An 18,824-nucleotide genomic window follows, 5' to 3' on the forward strand; every position below is an offset into this window, starting at 1 on the left:
GGCTGACACCATCACAACACACAAGCTGTCCCTGAAAGAAACATTGAAGGACACAGGGGAGGAGAGACAGTGGAGCGGTAGACGCAGAGAGAGCATAGAGACGGATGAGGAAGGGAGACGGACAGAGGAAGAGGTGAGCTGCTATGATGGTGAGGTGGAGTGTGTGTCGCAGCTGCCTGGCTCTGCCCATGTCTCCAGCGTGTGGACTACCCTTGCCCAGTGCCCGCCACTTGTCTCCAGCGTGTGGACTACCCTTGCCCAGTGCCCGCCACAGCTCCAGTATGCCGGTGGCACGCCAGGCTCTGTCCCCAGACAACAGCAGTATGGTCCAGGCCTTCAGTGAGATCCCAGGTCTCTGGAGAAACGGACTGGCCAATCTCTACAGTTTCTGGAAGCTAGACGGATTCAGGAACATCCACAGACTCATGGTGCAAAACTTCAACACCTTCGGACCCATATACAGGTACGATACGGTCACACCCATTTACAGGTAAGAGACTGTACAACTTCAACACCGTCAGACCCATATACAGGTACGATACAGTCAGACCCATTTACAGGTAAGAGACAGTACAACTTCAACACCGTCAGACCCATAGACAGGTACGATACAGTCAGACCCATTTACAGGTAAGAGACAGTACAACTTCAACACCGTCAGACCCATAGACAGGTACGATACAGTCAGACCCATTTACAGATTAGGAGATAGGAGGTTAATTATGATATGATCTGCAATTGTATTATTACAGGTGGTCGATCAGTGCATGGTCCTCTGTATATCAGTTAGTAGAACATGGTCCTCTGTAGAACATGGTCCTCTGTAGAACATGGTCCTCTGTAGAACATGGTCCTCTGTAGAACAGGGTCCTCTGTAGAACATGGTCCTCTGTAGAACATGGTCCTCTGTAGAACATGGTCCTCTGTAGAACATGGTCCTCTGTAGAACATGGTCCTCTGTAGAACAGGGTCCTCTGTAGAACATGGTCCTCTGTAGTAGGGCTGTGCCGACATGGTCATGCTCATATTCCTAATTGTATCCGTAAGTTGACAGTTGATAGTCGGATCAGATGATGATTTTGGCAAAATCCCTCCCTGCATGTTCTCACTGCAAAACAGCTGCAGATTGGCAGCAGAGCGCTGAGGGGTGTGTGTCTGTCTCCCCTCCATTAGCAGAGCGCAGCAGAGCGCAGCAGAGCGCTGAGGGGTGTGTGTCTGTCTCCCCTCCATTTGCAGAGGGCAGCCAAGTTTGCTGTCACTCAGTCAGAATGCCATCAGCGCTTCATATTTTTTGCACTACTCTTTCCCCGCTTGTTAGATATTATACACATTGATAGCTTGATATCAAAGCCTACAGTAAGAAGAAAAAAATGTAATTCAGTTAAGAGGTCAAAGGAGACAAAGATATAATAAAGTATTAAGGATTGCGTACTGAAGCAGTGATACCAGTTCTGTATGATTATTATTATTATTATTATAATTCACAACTAAAAGCTTCAGCTATGGAGAGAACCATAGGTATAGCTAGCTACAACCCATTTCAACATAATGCTACAATGCAGTTGTTGCTGTTGCTGCAGACAAAACACTCAATTCTGACCTTGTATCATGTAATTAGCTTTGTTGAGGGGAGAAATATGTTCTATCAGACAAATACAACATGACACTAGCCATATATAATCATTAAAACAATTTAGAATGGGATTTCTACTTGCAAATTATGTTTGATAGTAACAAAGGTACAGTCTGCTGCCCATTCGGTTTATAAATGCTTCATTGTCTTGCAGGGAGAAGATAAGCTACTATGAGTGTGAACAAAACAAAAATAAGTGAATTTTACTAACATAACCTGTTTGAACATAAGTAACAATAACATGATTTGATGTTTCTCTGTCATTGTGCCTGACAGGGAGAAGATAGGTTACTATGATAGTGTGAACATTATAAAGCCGGACGATGCAGCCATCCTGTTTAAGGCAGAGGGACACTACCCCAAGAGGTTAACGGTGGAGGCGTGGACCTCATACAGAGACTACAGGAACAGGAAATATGGAGTCCTGCTCAAGTACGTACACTGTTCTGTTCTGTTATATCTGTCAAACGGTTGTTTAAGTAAGGACTTTCAAATCAATGTCCTTGTCGTCATAAGCTTTCCTCTTTTGAGATTTTTTGACTATTCACACTACAGTATTGTAGCCTGGGCAACAGTCTCTTTACCTATCAGGGTTTACCCAAACTCTACTGTGTCGTCTCAGATATATTTTCACATTGCCATTTCTAGCAACTATGCTAGATGGTAACCAGGCCAGCCCAGTACAGCTCGGCTTGGTGTGGCCCTATACTATGGTAGATGGTAACCAGGCCAGCCCAGTACAGCTCAGCTTGGTGTGGCCCTATAGTGTGGTAGATGGTAACCAGGCCAGCCCAGTACAGCTCGGCTTGGTGTGGCCCTATAGTGTGCTAGATGGTAACCAGGCCAGCCCAGTACAGCTCGGCTTGGTGTGGCCCTATAGTGTGGTGGATGGTAACCAGGCCAGCCCAGTACAGCTCGGCTTGGTGTGGCCCTATACTATGGTAGATGGTAACCAGGCCAGCCCAGTACAGCTCGGCTTGGTGTGGCCCTATAGTGTGGTAGATGGTAACCAGGCCAGCCCAGTACAGCTCGGCTTGGTGTGGCCCTATAGTGTGGTAGATGGTAACCAGGCCAGCCCAGTACAGCTCGGCTTGGTGTGGCCCTATACTATGTTAGATGGTAACCAGGCCAGCCCAGTACAGCTCGGTTTGGTGTGGCCCTATAGTGTGGTAGATGGTAACCAGGCCAGCCCAGTACAGCTCGGCTTGGTGTGGCCCTATAGTGTGGTAGATGGTAACCAGGCCAGCCCAGTACAGCTCGGCTTGGTGTGGCCCTATACTGTGGTAGATGGTAACCAGGCCAGCCCAGTACAGCTCGGCTTGGTGTGGCCCTATAGTGTGGTAGATGGTAACCAGGCCAGCCCAGTACAGCTCGGCTTGGTGTGGCCCTATACTATGCTAGATGGTAACCAGGCCAGCCCAGTACAGCTTGGCTTGGTGTGGCCCTATAGTGTGGTAGATGGTAACCAGGCCAGCCCAGTACAGCTCGGCTTGGTGTGGCCCTATAGTGTGGTAGATGGTAACCAGGCCAGCCCAGTACAGCTCGGCTTGGTGTGGCCCTATAGTGTGGTAGATGGTAACCAGGCCAGCCCAGTACAGCTCGGCTTGGTGTGGACCTATAGTGTGAATCAGGCATTATTGACAGATTTAGTTGTTGAAATGTAGTTTTAGTCTTGCTAGTTCGGTGACATTCCAACACAGAACAATTCACAACAAGATTTGGTCTGTTTATCTCCCTGTAGGAATGGGGAGGACTGGCGTTCCAACAGGGTGATTCTGAACAGAGAGGTGATCTCTCCCAAGGTGTTGGGGAACTTTGTTCCTCTGTTGGATGAGGTTGGACAGGACTTTGTGGCCCGGGTACATAAGAAGATTGAAAGGAGTGGACAGGACAAATGGACCACCGACCTTTCTCAAGAACTCTTCAAATACGCTCTTGAATGTAAGCTTTAGTTTGGACTGTTTCCCCTAATATTTACTTGTGGCTGTCTTGAAACCTGTGATGACCACGTTTTGTACACTGACTCATACCAGTACCAGATTGTCTCATGTACTGTAAGGTTAACATCTTACATTTCTGCTAATATCTTACTTACTTACTTAGGCCCATCGCTCCTTAGGGGTCATAGGCCATCGACGATGACAACTGGTGTCTTAGGCTGGCGTAATGTACTGTACTCTACTGTATATTATACTATATTTACCTGATGTTTTTGTATGTAGAGTAAGTTCAGTATTGTGCAATGTCTCACCTGTGCTGTGCTGTAAAGCGGTGGGTTCTGTTCAGTACGGAAGGCATCTGTGTCTAACCTGTGTTCTCTCCTCTTCAGTGATTCGATGCGTTATGTGAATGTCTGTGTCTAATGTGTTCTCTCCTCTCCAGCGGTGGGTTCTGTTCTGTACGGGGAGCGTCTGGGCCTAATGTTGGACTACATCAACCCTGAGGCCCAACACTTCATCGACTGCATCTCTCTGATGTTCAAGACTACCTCTCCCATGCTGTACATCCCCCCGGCCATGCTGAGGAGGGTAGGAGCCAAGGTCTGGAGAGATCACGTAGAGGCCTGGGATGGCATCTTCAACCAGGGTAGGACAACACTCACAGCATATCCCTGTGATATCTGCAAACATTGAAGGGTTAGGGCCAAGGGTTAGGAACAAGGGGAAGGGTTAGGAACAAGGGGAAGGGTTAGGGCCAATGGGAAGGGTTAGGAACCAGGGGAAGGGTTAGGGCCAGTGGGAAGGGATAGGGCCAGTGGGAAGGGATAGGGCCAGTGGGAAGGGTTAGGGCCAGTGGGAAGGGATAGGGCCAAGTGGAAGGGTTAGGGCCAAGGAGAAGGCTTAAGGTCAAGGGCCACAGGGAAGGGTTAGGGCAAATGGGAAGGGTTAGGGCCAAAGGGAAAGGTTAGGAACAAGGGGAAGTGATTGGGTGATGGGGAAGGGTTACAGCCAAGAGGAAGGGTTGGGACCAAATATTGAAGGGTTAAGGCCAAGGGGAAGAGATAAGGGGAAGGCTTAGGAACAATGGGAAGGGTTAGGAACCAGGGGAAGGGTTAGGAACCAGGGGAAGGGTTAGGAACCAGGGGAAGGGTTAGGAACAAGGGGACGGGTTAGGAACAAGGGGAAGAGTTAGGGCCAAACATTGAAGGGTTAGGGCCAAACATTGAAGGGTTAGGGCCAAGGGGAAGAGATAGGGCCAAGGGGAAGGGTTAGGGCCAAGTGGAAGGGTTAGGAACATGGGGAAGGGTTAGGGCCAATGGGAATGCTTAAGGTCAAGGGGAAGGGCCACGGGGAAGGGTTAGGGCCAAGGGGAAGAGATAGCACCAAGGGGAAGGGTTAGGGAGCAAACATTTAAGGGTTAGGATCAAGGGAAGAGTTAGGGCCAAGGGGAAGGGTTTGGTCCAAATGGAAGAAATAGGGAGAAAGCATTGAAGGGTTAGGGCCAAGGGGAATGGTTAGGGCCAAGGTGGAGGATTAGGGCCAAAGGGAAGGCTTAGGGCCAAGGGGAAGGGCCACGGGGAAGGGTTCAAGCCAATGTGAAGGGTTAGGGCCAAGTGGTAGGGTTAGGGCCAAGAGGAAGGCTTAATGTCAAGGGGAAGGGCCACTGAGAATGGTTAGGCCAATGGGAATGGTTAGGGCCATGGGGAAGTGTTAGGGCCAAGGGGAAGGGTTAGGGTTAGGGCCTGGCGGAAGGCTTAAGGTCAAGGGGAATGGCCATGGAGAAGGGTTAGGGCCATAAATTGAAGTGTTAGGGCCAAGGGGAAGTGTTAGGGCCAAGGGGAAGGGTTAAGGAGCTAACATTGAAGGATTAGGGCCAAGGTGAAGGGTTAGGGAGCAAACATTGAATGGTTAGGGCCAAGGTGAAGGGTTAGGGCCCAGGGGAAGGGTTCATGCCAAGCGGAAAGATTTGGGCTAAGAGGAAGGGTTAGGGCCAAGGGGAAATCATTGAAGGGTTAGGGCCAATGTGAAGGGATAGGGCCTTGGGGAAAGTTTAGGGAGCAAACATTGAAGGGTTAGGGCCCAGGAGAAGAGCTTTGGCCAAAAATGGAAGGGTTAGGGCCAAGGGAAAGGGTTAGGGCCAAGGGGAAGGGATAAGGTCAAGGGGAAGCGTTAGGGCCAAGTGGAAGGTGAAGGGTTAGGGAGCAGACATTGAAGGGTTCTGGCCAAGGGGAAGGGTTAAGGAGCAAACATTGAAGGGTACGGGCCAAGGGGAATGGTTCGAGCCAAGGGGAAGGGTTATCACCAAGTGGAAGCGTTAGGGCCAAGGAGAAGAGATAGGGAGCAAACATTGAAGGATTAGGGCAAGGGGAAGGGTTCGTGCCAAGCGGAAAGATTTGGGCTAAAGGGAAGGATCAAGGCCAAGGGGAAAGTTTAGGGCCAAGGGGAAGTGTTAGGGCCAAGGGGTTGGGCCAAGGGGAAGTGTTAGGGCCAAAGGGAAGGGATAGGGCCAAAGGGAAGAGATGGGGCCAGTGGGAAGGGTTAGGGCCAGGGGAAGGGATAGGGCCAGTGGGAAGGGATAGGGCCAGTGGGAAGGGATAGGGCCAAAGGGAAGAGATGGGGCCAGTGGGAAGGGTTAGGGCCAGGGGAAGGGATAGGGCCAGTGGGAAGGGATAGGGCCAGTGGGAAGGGATAGGGCCAGTGGGAAGGGTTAGGGCCAGGGGAAGGGATAGGGCCAGTGGGAAGGGTTAGGGCCAGTGGGAAGGGATAGGGCCAGTGGGAAGGGTTAGGGCCAGTGGGAAGGGATAGGGCCAGTGGGAAGGGTTAGGGCCAGTGGGAAGGGATAGGGCCAGTGGGAAGGGATAGGGCCAGTGGGAAGGGATAGGGCCAGTGGGAAGGGTTAGGGCCAGTGGGAAGGGATAGGGCCAGTGGGAAGGGTTAGGGCCAGTGGGAAGGGATAGGGCCAAGGGGAAGGGTTAGGGCCAGTGGGAAGGGATAGGGCCAGTGGAAGGGTTAGGGCCAGTGGGAAGGGATAGGGCCAGTGGGAAGGGATAGGGCCAGTGGGAAGGGATAGGGCCAGTGGGAAGGGATAGGGCCAAAGGGAAGGGATAGGGCCAGTGGGAAGGGATAGGGCCAGTGGGAAGGGTTAGGGCCAGGGGAAGGGATAGGGCCAGTGGGAAGGGTTAGGGCCAGTGGGAAGGGATAGGGCCAAAGGGAAGGGATAGGGCCAGTGGGAAGGGATAGGGCCAGTGGGAAGGGATAGGGCCAGTGGGAAGGGTTAGGGCCAGGGGAAGGGATAGGGCCAGGGGAAGGGATAGGGCCAGTGGGAAGGGTTAGGGCCAGGGGAAGGGATAGGGCCAGGGGAAGGGATAGGGCCAGGGGAAGGGATAGGGCCAGGGGAAGGGTTAGGGCCAGTGGGAAGGGTTAGGGCCAGTGGGAAGGGTTAGGGCCAGTGGGAAGGGTTAGGGCCAGTGGGAAGGGTTAGGGCCAGGGGAAGGGATAGGGCCAGGGGAAGGGTTAGGGCCAGGGGAAGGGATAGGGCCAGTGGGAAGGGTTAGGGCCAGGGGAAGGGTTAGGGCCAGGGGAAGGGTTAGGGCCAGGGGAAGGGATAGGGCCAGGGGAAGGGATAGGGCCAGTGGGAAGGGTTAGGGCCAGTGGGAAGGGTTAGGGCCATTGGGAAGGGTTAGGGCCAGTGGGAAGGGATAGGGCCAGTGGGAAGGGTTAGGGCCAGTGGGAAGGGTTAGGGCCAGTGGGAAGGGTTAGGGCCAGTGGGAAGGGATAGGGCCAGTGGGAAGGGTTAGGGCCAGTGGGAAGGGTTAGGGCCAGGGGAAGGGATAGGGCCAGGGGAAGGGTTAGGGCCAGTGGGAAGGGATAGGGCCAGTGGGAAGGGATAGGGCCAGTGGGAAGGGTTAGGGCCAGTGGGAAGGGTTAGGGCCAGTGGGAAGGGATAGGGCCAGGGGAAGGGTTAGGGCCAAGGGGTTGGGCCAAGGGGAATTGTTAGGGCCAAAGGGAAGAGATGGGGCCAGTGGGAAGGGATAGGGCCAGTGGGAAGGGTTAGGGCCAGTGGGAAGGGTTAGGGCCAGTGGGAAGGGATAGGGCCAGTGGGAAGGGTTAGGGCCAGTGGGAAGGGTTAGGGCCAGTGGGAAGGGTTAGGGCCAGGGGAAGGGATAGGGCCAGTGGGAAGGGTTAGGGCCAGTGGGAAGGGATAGGGCCAGTGGGAAGGGATAGGGCCAGGGGAAGGGATAGGGCCAGGGGAAGGGATAGGGCTGTCATCTAGCTAGGGAAACACCAGAGAAAGTGAAGCCAGGAAGAAGACAAAGAACGTTGTCTGTGATCCGTATGATGCATTTAAGATCACAGTTAACACTGTGCTGGTGTTGTGTCTGTATCAGTTGCTATGTTGGTTCACTGTTACACTGTCCTGATTACATGTCCCCCCAGCGGACCGCTGCATCCAGAACATCTACAGGACGATGCGTCAGGACACCACCACCCAGGGGAAGTATCCAGGAGTCCTGGCCAGCCTCCTGATGTTAGACAAGCTGTCTATAGAGGATATCAAGGCCAGTGTCACTGAACTGATGGCTGGAGGGGTAGACACGGTAACAAACGACTTGATAACGACTTCCAACAGTAATCACACCGTACATCACTTTCTCCTGTTGTTTACACCTGGTTCAGTGAGGCCATAGGAGAGATGTCCAAGTCAACTGATTAGTTAACTAGTTAACTACCAGATAGGGTAGACAACCAACAGTATTTCAACCCTCTAGATGTCATATAGCATTCTACTCTGTAATGTATTTCAGACATCTATCACCCTGCTGTGGACTCTGTATGAGCTGGCCAGACACCCTGACCTCCAGGAGGAGTTGAGGGCTGAGGTGGCTGTGGCCAGACAGTCTACCCAGGGAGACATGCTACAGATGCTGAAGATGATACCGCTGGTCAAAGGAGCGCTGAAGGAAACTCTGAGGTCAGACAGACAGACAAGATGATTGACAAACGAGAGCTGATGTTAACTACAATGACTACCTAACAAGACAATAACTACAAGACCAATTATTATAAACCCACACCAGCAGTATACAGTATATATCATGTCATCACTGATCATGAAAAAAAAAAAATGTCTTTGCAATGGTGCAACCTACTGGTTAGACATTAGAAGTCGAGTCACAATAATCACTTTCAGATATGAATTTCAGATATTGCTTTGGTGAACACCGATACTCTTCATCTGTTGAGATGCCTGTAATGGGGCCACCTACTGGTTAAGCATTAAGAAAGTCAAGTCACCATCTTCTTCTCTCCATCAGGCTTCATCCGGTTGCAGTCAGCTTACAGAGATACATTACAGAGGAAATCGTCATTCAGAACTATCACATACCTTCTGGGGTAAGAGGAGACAACCTATGACAATACAGTAGCTACTGTATTTACATTTGATCAGAGACTTTGGTAGATGGTTTGGGAGGGCAGTATGTAATGTGGTGTGTTCTCTAGACTCTGGTCCAGTTGGGTCTCTATGCGATGGGTAGAGACCCAGGTGTGTTCCCCAGACCTGAGAAGTACCTCCCGTCCCGCTGGCTGCGGACAGAGAGCCAGTACTTCAGGAGCTTGGGCTTTGGGTTCGGACCCAGACAGTGTCTCGGACGACGCATCGCTGAGACGGAGATGCAGCTCTTCCTTATACATGTGAGATTCACAGCTCAAAGTTTGAATGACTGATTAAAATATGACCCCTCTATGGAAAGGGGAGACTCTCACTAACACAATGGTGTTCTCCGTTTTGCTCTCGTCTGAACGTAATCCATACAAACGAATGAAAGTATGGAGGTAGTTTTGTGACAACAAAAATAAGGGACCTCGATTCGATCTTATGAGGCAAAATTTGAATTTTTGTTTTTTACATTGGGATAAAAGTAGAGACTCAGAGCTAGAAAATGGTATATCATGCACTACAGTTGAAGAACAATGGGAAAGTAATTCTGCTTTGAAAGTTGATACATTTGTAACCCCACTTTTGAGAAAATGGCCCTTGAATGTTTTGGTACCTACTGGAGAGCTCTTCTTTGTCTACACCCATCCAGTATCGTTCACACCCTCTTAAGCCCCACCCATCTCTTTAAAGATCCACATGTGAGGCATTTGCTAAACTGAGTGATTAGTTTAGTAAACAACGAAAGATTTCAAGACTAAAAGTGGTGAAAGTAGCCTACAATAAGGAAAAAACTGCAGGTAAAAAAACGTTATCTAGTCCTTGGCCTATATCCTAATCTGACTTTGGTGCAGGTCATGTTGTCAAATAAAACGTTGATTTTATAGTTATTAGATGACGCTTACCTGACACACTTGTCTAAATTGATGGGTCATGTGAAGGAAATGCTATAACCACCCCCCAGCCACATCTAGCTAAGTGGATGGGTCACTATTGTCTAGACATGGACACATGTTCATGAAATACAATAGATGGCCGTAACCACCCCCAGACACACCTGGCTAATTTGATGGGTCATGTAATCATCTGGGGAAGTGTTTTGTTTAGACACGTAGTCTTGTCTTTTGTTTAGAAATGTAGCTAGCTAGCTAGCTAAACAATGAACCGGCATAATCCCAAATCATACTACTACAAATCAATACAAACATTGTCATAGCTGTACGAATGTCCAGATAGCTAGAGCTAATCAACCAGGTTCAATGTTAGCTAGCTAACATTAGGCTATATCTAAGAATGCAAATGGATTTCTGATTCGAATAATATTACTACACAGGTCATACACGTAATGTTAGCTAGCGAGCCAGCAAGCTAACGTTCGCTAGCTAGCAAACAGTACGCTTGAACTTGCAATGAAAATGACTTTCTGACAAAATTAGAAACATATAATATCTGAAAATGTAGCTAGACTCTTACCCGTATACAGTACCAGTCAAAAGTTTGGACACACCTACTCATTCAAGGGTTTTTCTTTATTTTTATTATTTTCTACGTTGTAGAATAATAGTGAAGACATCAAAACTATGAACTAACACATATGGAATCATGTAGTAACCAAAAAAGTGTTAAACAATTCAAAATATATTTAATATTTGAGATTCTTCAAAGTAGCCACCATTTGCCTTGATGACAGCTTTGCACACTATTGGCATTCTCTCAACCAGCTTCATGAGGTAGTCACCTGGAATGCATTTCAATTAACAGGTGTGCCATGTTAAAAGTTAATTTGTGGAATTTCTTTCCTCCTTAATGCGTTTGAGCCAGTCAGTTGTGTTGTGAGAAGGTAGAGGGGTATACAGAAGATAGCCCTATTTGGTACACAAGCAATGGATATTAGACCCGTGGAAATCTGTCCTTTGGGGCTAGAATGGCGCCGGAGAAGATGGCTGCCGTTTTACAGCCCTCTAACCAATTGTACTATTATGTGTGTTTTCCGCGTTATTTGTAATTTATTTTGTACATAATGTTTCTGCCATCGTCTCTTATAACCAAAAAGAGCTTCTGGATATCAGGACAGCGATTACTCACCTCGTATTGGACGAATAATTTTTCTACAACGAGGCGGCCGCGAAGGATATCCTACAGACACCTGACAAGGCCCAAATCCCCGTCATTCGCATGAGGAAGAGACGGAGATATCGTGGACGTAGGTCGGGGTGCCTTGTAAGGATCCGACGGCGAGCGAGTAAGCTGCCGCTCCCATCAATCCTATTAGCCAATCTTCAATCATTGGAAAACAAATTGGATGACCTAAGATTACGTTTATCCTACCAACGGGACATTAAAAACTGTAATATCTTATGTTTCACCGAGTCATGGCTGAACGACGACATGGATAACATACAGCTGGCGGGATATACGCTACATCGGCAGGATAGAACGGCTGACTCCGGTAAGACAAGGGGTGGCGGTCTGTGTATATTTGTAAACAACAGCTGGTGCACAAAATCAAATACTAAGGAAGTCTCGAGGTTTTGCTCGCCTGAGGTAGAGTATCTCATGATAAGCTGTAGACCACACTATTTACCAAAATAGTTTTCATCTATATTTTTCATAGCTGTCTATTTACCACCACAAACCAATGCTGGCATTAAGATTGCACTGAATGAGCTGTATAAGGCCATAAGTCAACAGGAAAACGCTCATCCAGAGGCAGCGCGCCTTGTGGCCGGGGACTTTAATGCAGGGAAACTTAAATCCGTTCAACCTAATTTCTACCAGCATGTTAAATGTGCAACCAGAGGAAAAAAAAACTCTAGACCACCTTTACTCCACACACAGAGACGCATACAAAGCTCTCCCTCGCCCTCCATTTGGCAAATCTGACCATAACTCTATCCTCCTGATTCCTGCTTATAAGCAAAAACTAAAGCAGGAAGCACCAGTGACTCGGTTAATAAAAAAGTGGTCAGATGACGCAGATGCTAAGCTACAGGACTGTTTTGCTAGCACAGACTGGAACATGTTCCGGGATTCTTCAGGTAGCATTGAGGAGTACACCACATCAGTCACTGGCTTTATCAATAAGTGCATCGATGATGTCGTCCCCACAGTGACCATACGTACATACCCCAACCAGAAGCCATGGATTACAGGAAACATCCGCACTGAGCTAAAGGGTAGAGCTGCTGCTTTCAAGGATCGGGGCTCTAACCCGGACGCTTATAAGAAATCCCGCTATGCCCTCCGACGAACCATCAAACAGGCAAAGAGTCAATACAGGACTAAGATTGAATCGTACTACACCGGCTCTGACGCTCGTCGGATGTGGCAGGGCTTGAAAACTATTACAGACTACAAAGGGAAGCACAGCCGCGAGCTTCCCAGTGACACAAGCCTACCAGACGAGCTAAACCACTTCTATGCTCGCTCAAGCAAGCAACACTGAAGCATGCATGAGAGCACCAGCTGTTCCGGATGACTATGTGATCACGCTCTCCGTAGCCGATGTGAGTAAGACTTTTAAGCAGGTCAACATTCACAAGGCCGCAGGGCCAGACGGATTTCCAGGACGTGTACTCCGAGCATGTGCTGACCAACTGGCAAGTGTCTTCACTGACATTTTCAACATGTCCCTGACTGAGTCTGTAATACCAACATGTTTCAAGCAGACCACCATAGTCCCCGTGCCCAAGGACACTAAGATAACCTGCCTAAATGACTACCGACCCGTAGCACTGACGTCTGTAGCCATGAAGTGCTTTGAAAGGCTGGTCATGGCTCACATCAACACCATTATCCCAGAAACCCTAGACCCACTCCAATTTGCATACCGCCCCAACAGATCCACAGATGATGCAATCTCTATTGCACTCCACACTGCCCTTTCCCACCTGGACAAGAGGAACACCTACGTGAGAATGCTATTCATTGACTACAGCTCAGCATTCAACACCAGAGTGCCCTCAAAGCTCATCACTAAGCTAAGGATCCTGGGACTAAACACCTCCCTCTGCAACTGGATCCTGGACTTCCTGACGGGCCGCCCCCAGGTGGTAAGGGTAGGTAACAACACATCTGCCACGCTGATCCTCAACACGGGGGCCCCTCAGGGGTGCGTGCTCAGTCCCCTCCTGTACTCCCTGTTCACCCATGACTGCATGGCCAGGCACGACTCCAACACCATCATTAAATTTGCCGACGACACAACAGTCGATCACCGACAACGATGAGACAGCCTATAGGGAGGAGGTCAGAGACTTGGCCGTGTGGTGCCAGGATAACAACCTCTCCCTCAACGTGACCAAGACAAAGGAGATGATTGTGGACTACAGGAAAAAAAAGAGGACTGAGCACGCCCCCATTCTCATCGATGGGGCTGTAGTGGAACAGGTTGAGAGCTTCAAGTTCCTTGGTGTCCACATCACCAACGAACTATCATGGTCCAAACACACCAAGACAGTCGTGAAGAGGGCACGACAAAGCCTATTCCCCCTCAGGAGACTGAAAAGATTCAGCATGGGTCCTCAGATCCTAAAAAAATTATACAGCTGCACCATCAAGAGCATCCTGACTGGTTGCATCACCGCCTGGTATGGCAACTGCTCAGCCTCCGACCGCAAGGCACTACAGAGGGTAGTGCGTACGGCCCAGTACATCACTGGGGCCAAGCTTCCTGCCATCCAGGACCTCTATACCAGGCGGTGTCAGAGGAAGGCCCTCAAAATTGTCATAGACTCCAGCCACCCTAGTCATAGACTGTTCTCTCTGCTACCGCACGGCAAGCGGTACCGGAGTGCCAAGTCTAGGTCCAAAAGACTTCTCAACAGCTTCTACCCCCAAGCCATAAGACTCCTGAACAGCTAATCATGGCTACCCGGACTATTTGCACTGCCCCCCCACCCCATCTTTTTATGCTGCTGCTACTCTGTAATTATTTATGCATAGACACTTTAACTCTACCCACGTGTACATATTACTTCAACTACCTCAACTAGCCGGTGCCCCCGCACATTGACTCTGCACCGGTACCCCCTGTATATATTGCCTCCCTACTGTTATTTTATTTAACTTCTGCTCTTTTTTTTCTCAACACTTTTTTGTTGTTGTTTTATTTTACTTTTTTATTAAAAATAAATGCACTGTTGGTTAAGGGCTGTAAGTAAGCATTTCACTGTAATGTCTGCACCTGTTGTATTCGGTGCATGTGGTCAATACATTTGATTTGATTTGATAATTCCAAATTTGAGATTTTTGGTTCCAACCGCTGTGTCTTTGTGAGACGCAGAGTAGGTGAATGGATGATCTCCGCATGCGTGGTTCCCACCTTGAAGCATGGAGGAGGAGGTGTTATGGTGTGGGGGTGCTTTGCTGGTGACACTGTCAGTGATTTATTTAGAATTCAAGGCACACTTAACCAGCATGGCTACCACAGCATTCTGCAGCGATACGCCATCCCATCTGGTTTTCAACAGGACAATGACCCAAAACCAAAACAAACCTCCAGGCTGCGTAAGGGCTATGTAGAAAATAGTAAAAATAAAGAAAAACCCTTGAATCAGTAGGTATATCCAAACGTTTGACTGGTACTATACATAAATGAATGTTTCACGGCAGACTGGAACCATTTATCTCTGTTTTGTTTGTAGCTACATCTTGTTTGTCCAGCGTTGTGTCATGTCACTCCGGTTCACACTGACCGTGCAGAAAGTAGCAAATCACTTTTTCCTGATCTGTAGAACCTGCTAAATTGAGGGCATCAATGTTGTTGAGAATAGTAGCAAAACTTTTGTAGTTCTCGATGGCTAACGTTATATCTTTCAAAAACTGTGCGGTAGAAAGGACTATCAACACATACTGAACAGCTCATGTTATAGACAGAAGGATGCTACATGGCAGACCAATCCGGACTCATCTCCCGGCATGTCCAGCCCACCCATTATCTCAGCCAATTATGGCTAGTGGGAAGGTTCCTGTCTTTTTCCGTGGCTTAACAAACTAGGCTCGTAATTTAACAATTTTATTGGTATTTACGGATGGAATACATGTTTGTTATTAAAAATATATACAATTGTCTTATCAAACACAAACTTGGTTACACATGTGTCCTTCACTAAAAAAAGGTGCATAAATAGTTTTAAGCTGAACTAACTACAAATGGCATTCGTGTTCATTTTACATCCCAGGTGTAGATGATTAGATTTCACCATAGCTTGTCGTGATAGTCTTTGAAGCAGTGCCAGGAAAAAAAGCAAACTGGTATGACAGAAGATCTGGCATTTCACCCTTTTCTCCCCCTGTGTTTTGTGTTGCTTGCAGTTCTTCCTTTTGTGTGTTGATCAATAACTGTAGATCACAGACAGACAGATAAAATATCCTCATGATCTGTGGAGTCCCGGCTTTGTATATCGACATATTCCGTGTTTATTTAGTTTATGCTTCACAACGCTAATCGGAATGTAGGTGGCAGCCATCTTGAAATGAGGTCATCGGCTCGGCCTGCCCTTATAAATTTGTATGCCCATATATGGTAGTAAGTCACACTGTTGTGAAGGCACCGATAGCCAAGATACTCAGCTTTCTGCAGACACCCTGCTTTTGCAGATAGGGGCTACCGTTCTCATACCAGACTGATTTGAATTTTAAAAATCTAATAGTGTCCCCAAATATTTAAGTTAAGGCACATGAAAGTTCAATTTCTGCCCCCAAAATGTATTTTGATAAAAAATTTATGTTTACGTTCATATGTGAAGTAGTGATGTGCGACATACTCCTAGTTTCCTGAAACAAGTCAAATATGTGAGAGGGTGAGGTCAAAAGAGGAGAGGAGTGGAAAGAAGGAGGCAGAGAGAAATTAGTCAAAGGTAGACGTAGGGAGGTTAAAGTCACCCAGAACTGTGAGGGGTGAGCCATCCTCAGGAAAGGAACTTATCAAGGCGTCAAGCTCATTGATGAACTCTCCAAGGGAACCTGGAGGGCGATAAATGACAAGGATATTAAGCTTAAATGGGCTAGTGACTGTGACAGCATGGAATTCAAATGAGGAGATAGACAGATGGGTCAGGGGAAAAAGAGAGAATGTCCACTTGGGAGAGATGAGGATTCCTGTGCCACCACCCCGCTGACCAGATGCTCTCGGGTATGCGAGAACACATGGTCAGACGAGGAGAGAGCAGTAGGAGTAGCAGTGTTTTCAGTGGTAATCCATGTTTCCGTCAGCGCCAAGAAGTCGAGGGACTGGAGGGTAGCATAGGCTGAGATGAACTCTGCCTTGTTGGCAGCAGAACGGCAGTTCCAGAGGCTGCCTGAGACCTGGAACTCCACGTGGGTGGTGCGTGCAGGGACCACCAGGTTAGAGAGGCAGCAGCCACGCGGTGTGAAGCGTTTGTGTAGCCTGTGCGGAGAGGAGAGAGCAGGGATAGACAGAGGCATAGTTGACAGGCTGCAGAAAATGGCTACAATAATGCAAAGGAGATTGGAATGAAATGAACTAAACATCTGGGAAAGGAGAGAGCGGGGCCTCCCTCACTAATGTTTCACTGAAACACCCAAATATAAAACTCTCCCAACTTCCACCTCAGAAACTATAATTGTTGTAAACTACAGCGGTTCAATGTTTTCTAGGAATAGACTAACTTAGTTTATTCAGCTAGCTAACTTGGTACAGTATTCTTCCGTGAAAATCGTCCAGGGCACCTAGTCATATGACGCCACAGCCAACTAACATGCCGGACTCCAACAGCACGGTTTAGCACCAATACTCGGCCACAACAAACCACCAGTGTGTCAATACGCCAAGCAGATCATTCGTGTCCGTGTCTAACGTTGTGGGTTAGTCCGACAGCTTGAGCGAGTCCGTCGTCAACTTATTCAGCCAGTTAGTTAGCTAGAATAGTTAGCATACTAGCTAGCCATTGCTCTCTGCCAACGAAGCAACCCGTCCTCCCACGGCACGAACACACAGAGAGAGCCAAGCTAACGTTAACTAGTCACCCATGTCCCGAATTCCCTTGAACGACTCTGGTTACCAGTATGTAAAAACAAAACACAAATGTAGGTTATAACTTACCCCTAGCAGCTACTGTTAGCTAGCCAATTGCAAAGCTAGCCACTGAATTGACTCAGCCAATTAGGTTGTTCCAGACATTGTTTAGTAGCTATCCAGGTAGCAACAAGCTAGCTAAATTTCAAGCACAGTAGCCACTTACTACCTAACGTTAACGCTTCAGACAATGAGGTTAGAAAAACAGCTGAATGGTAGGCATTATTGTATGTCATTATTGTAGGCAGGTAGCTGGCGTAATTACAGGCACTCTCAGGCGTGAAACAACTATCCACAGTTGCTAATAGTTACCAGTAGCTACCCGCTAGCTAGTCCAGGTAGTGGGTTAGCTAGCCTCGTGCTTCACCGGGCTCAGACGAATACAATACTAACCTACAATAATTACATACAACAACCCACGATAACTACCTACAATACCTAACTACAATCTAAATACATAGTCTAAGCTTTACTCAACAAAGCCCAAACTATGTATATAAGCCATATAAGCCAAGCTTACCTCCCGCCAGAGAGAGACACAACCTCACCCGACACTCACTACCCGACGACCTCACCCGACACTCACTAACTGACGACCTCACCCGACACTCACTACCCGACGACCTCACCCGACACTCACTACCCGACGACCTCACCCGACACTCACTACCCGACGACCTCACCCGACACTCACTACCCGACGACCTCACCCGACACTCACTACCCGACGACCTCACCCGACACTCACTACCCGACGACCTCACCCGACACTCACTACCCGACTACCTCAACCTTATGATGTATTTTTTTACTGTCTTTTTTTGCCATTTATGTGTTATTCAATATGTTTCTATGGGTTATAGCAGTCAAAGCCCAATTCTATATTTTATCTAATATATTTTAATTGTATTTATATTTATGCCTAAAGGGGTCCAAAATCAAATAGCTAAATGATCCATGGTATGACCATCTTAAAACAATTCAAAATAGGTTTTTAAGCCTTTAGCCTGAAGACTTGGGGACTACTTTAGTTCAAACAACTTATTTAGTTTTGAATTAACTTTCATTTAGGTTAAATGACTGTTTTTTTATTCAGTTTGAATTTTTCCTTGCAATAGTACAATGTCACAGGAGAGACAGAACAGGCATGTGGTTGTAACACTGTACATTTTTTCTCTGTCCTGTCACTGCAGATGCTGGAGAACTTCAGAGTAGATAAACAGCGTCAGGTGGAGGTGCACAGTACCTTTGAGTTGATCTTGTTGCCAGAGAAACCCATTCTACTGACCCTGACGCCTCTAAACAGCAGCCGGTGACATCATGAAGCCTCTACACAGCAGCCGGTGACATCATGAAGCCTCTAAACAGCAGCCGGTGACATCATGAAGCCTCTACACAGCAGCCGGTGACATCATGAAGCCTCTACACAGCAGCCGGTGACATCATGAAGCCTCTACACAGCAGCCGGTGACATCATGAAGCCTCTACACAGCAGCCGGTGACATCAGGAAGCCTCTACTTTGTAATGTCAAAGTGGAAGAAAAATAAAACTATAATATATCTTGACTAGATTGTCTTTATCTGTTGTTGTCTGAGACTGTCTAACTGGCTAGGGCCATCTACTGTGCTTCCTGTCTTCCCAGGAGCCTACTTGATGTGTGAACTGCTGACTGCTCATAACTTGCAGATGATTGTTGACACATCAACTAGGATTAAGGGGAGGGGCCATTTGTGACTTGTTGTTTTGGTAATCAGTGGCTGTATTGGAGGGGGAGA

The 18,824-nt window shown here is 48.0% G+C and overlaps 1 protein-coding gene across 1 annotated transcript; it reads left to right on the plus strand.

The window, feature by feature from the left end:
• Positions 1 to 43: 43 nt before the first annotated feature.
• Positions 44 to 18,614, plus strand: LOC121531238 (cholesterol side-chain cleavage enzyme, mitochondrial). Its single transcript, XM_041836483.2, has 9 exons — positions 44 to 463; positions 1,910 to 2,065; positions 3,375 to 3,574; positions 4,016 to 4,219; positions 8,011 to 8,171; positions 8,379 to 8,545; positions 8,889 to 8,967; positions 9,076 to 9,267; positions 18,242 to 18,614. The coding sequence occupies exons 1-9, from the start codon at positions 144 to 146 to the stop codon at positions 18,362 to 18,364; spliced, it is 1,602 nt and encodes a 533-aa protein (XP_041692417.1). The 5' UTR covers positions 44 to 143; the 3' UTR covers positions 18,365 to 18,614.
• Positions 18,615 to 18,824: the final 210 nt, after the last annotated feature.

The sequence above is a fragment of the Coregonus clupeaformis genome, unplaced genomic scaffold (assembly GCF_020615455.1).
Source record: "Coregonus clupeaformis isolate EN_2021a unplaced genomic scaffold, ASM2061545v1 scaf0487, whole genome shotgun sequence".
Classification (NCBI taxonomy): domain Eukaryota; kingdom Metazoa; phylum Chordata; class Actinopteri; order Salmoniformes; family Salmonidae; genus Coregonus; species Coregonus clupeaformis.

Bases quoted from the DNA above. Each gene is read 5' to 3' on its own strand.
- LOC121531238 (XM_041836483.2), top strand. From the start codon at position 144: ATGATGGTGAGGTGGAGTGTGTGTCGCAGCTGCCTGGCTCTGCCCATG. The intron at 2,066-3,374 runs GTACGTACACTG...ATCTCCCTGTAG, and splicing joins AAATATGGAGTCCTGCTCAA to GAATGGGGAGGACTGGCGTT. The intron at 4,220-8,010 runs GTAGGACAACAC...ATGTCCCCCCAG, and splicing joins GGATGGCATCTTCAACCAGG to CGGACCGCTGCATCCAGAAC.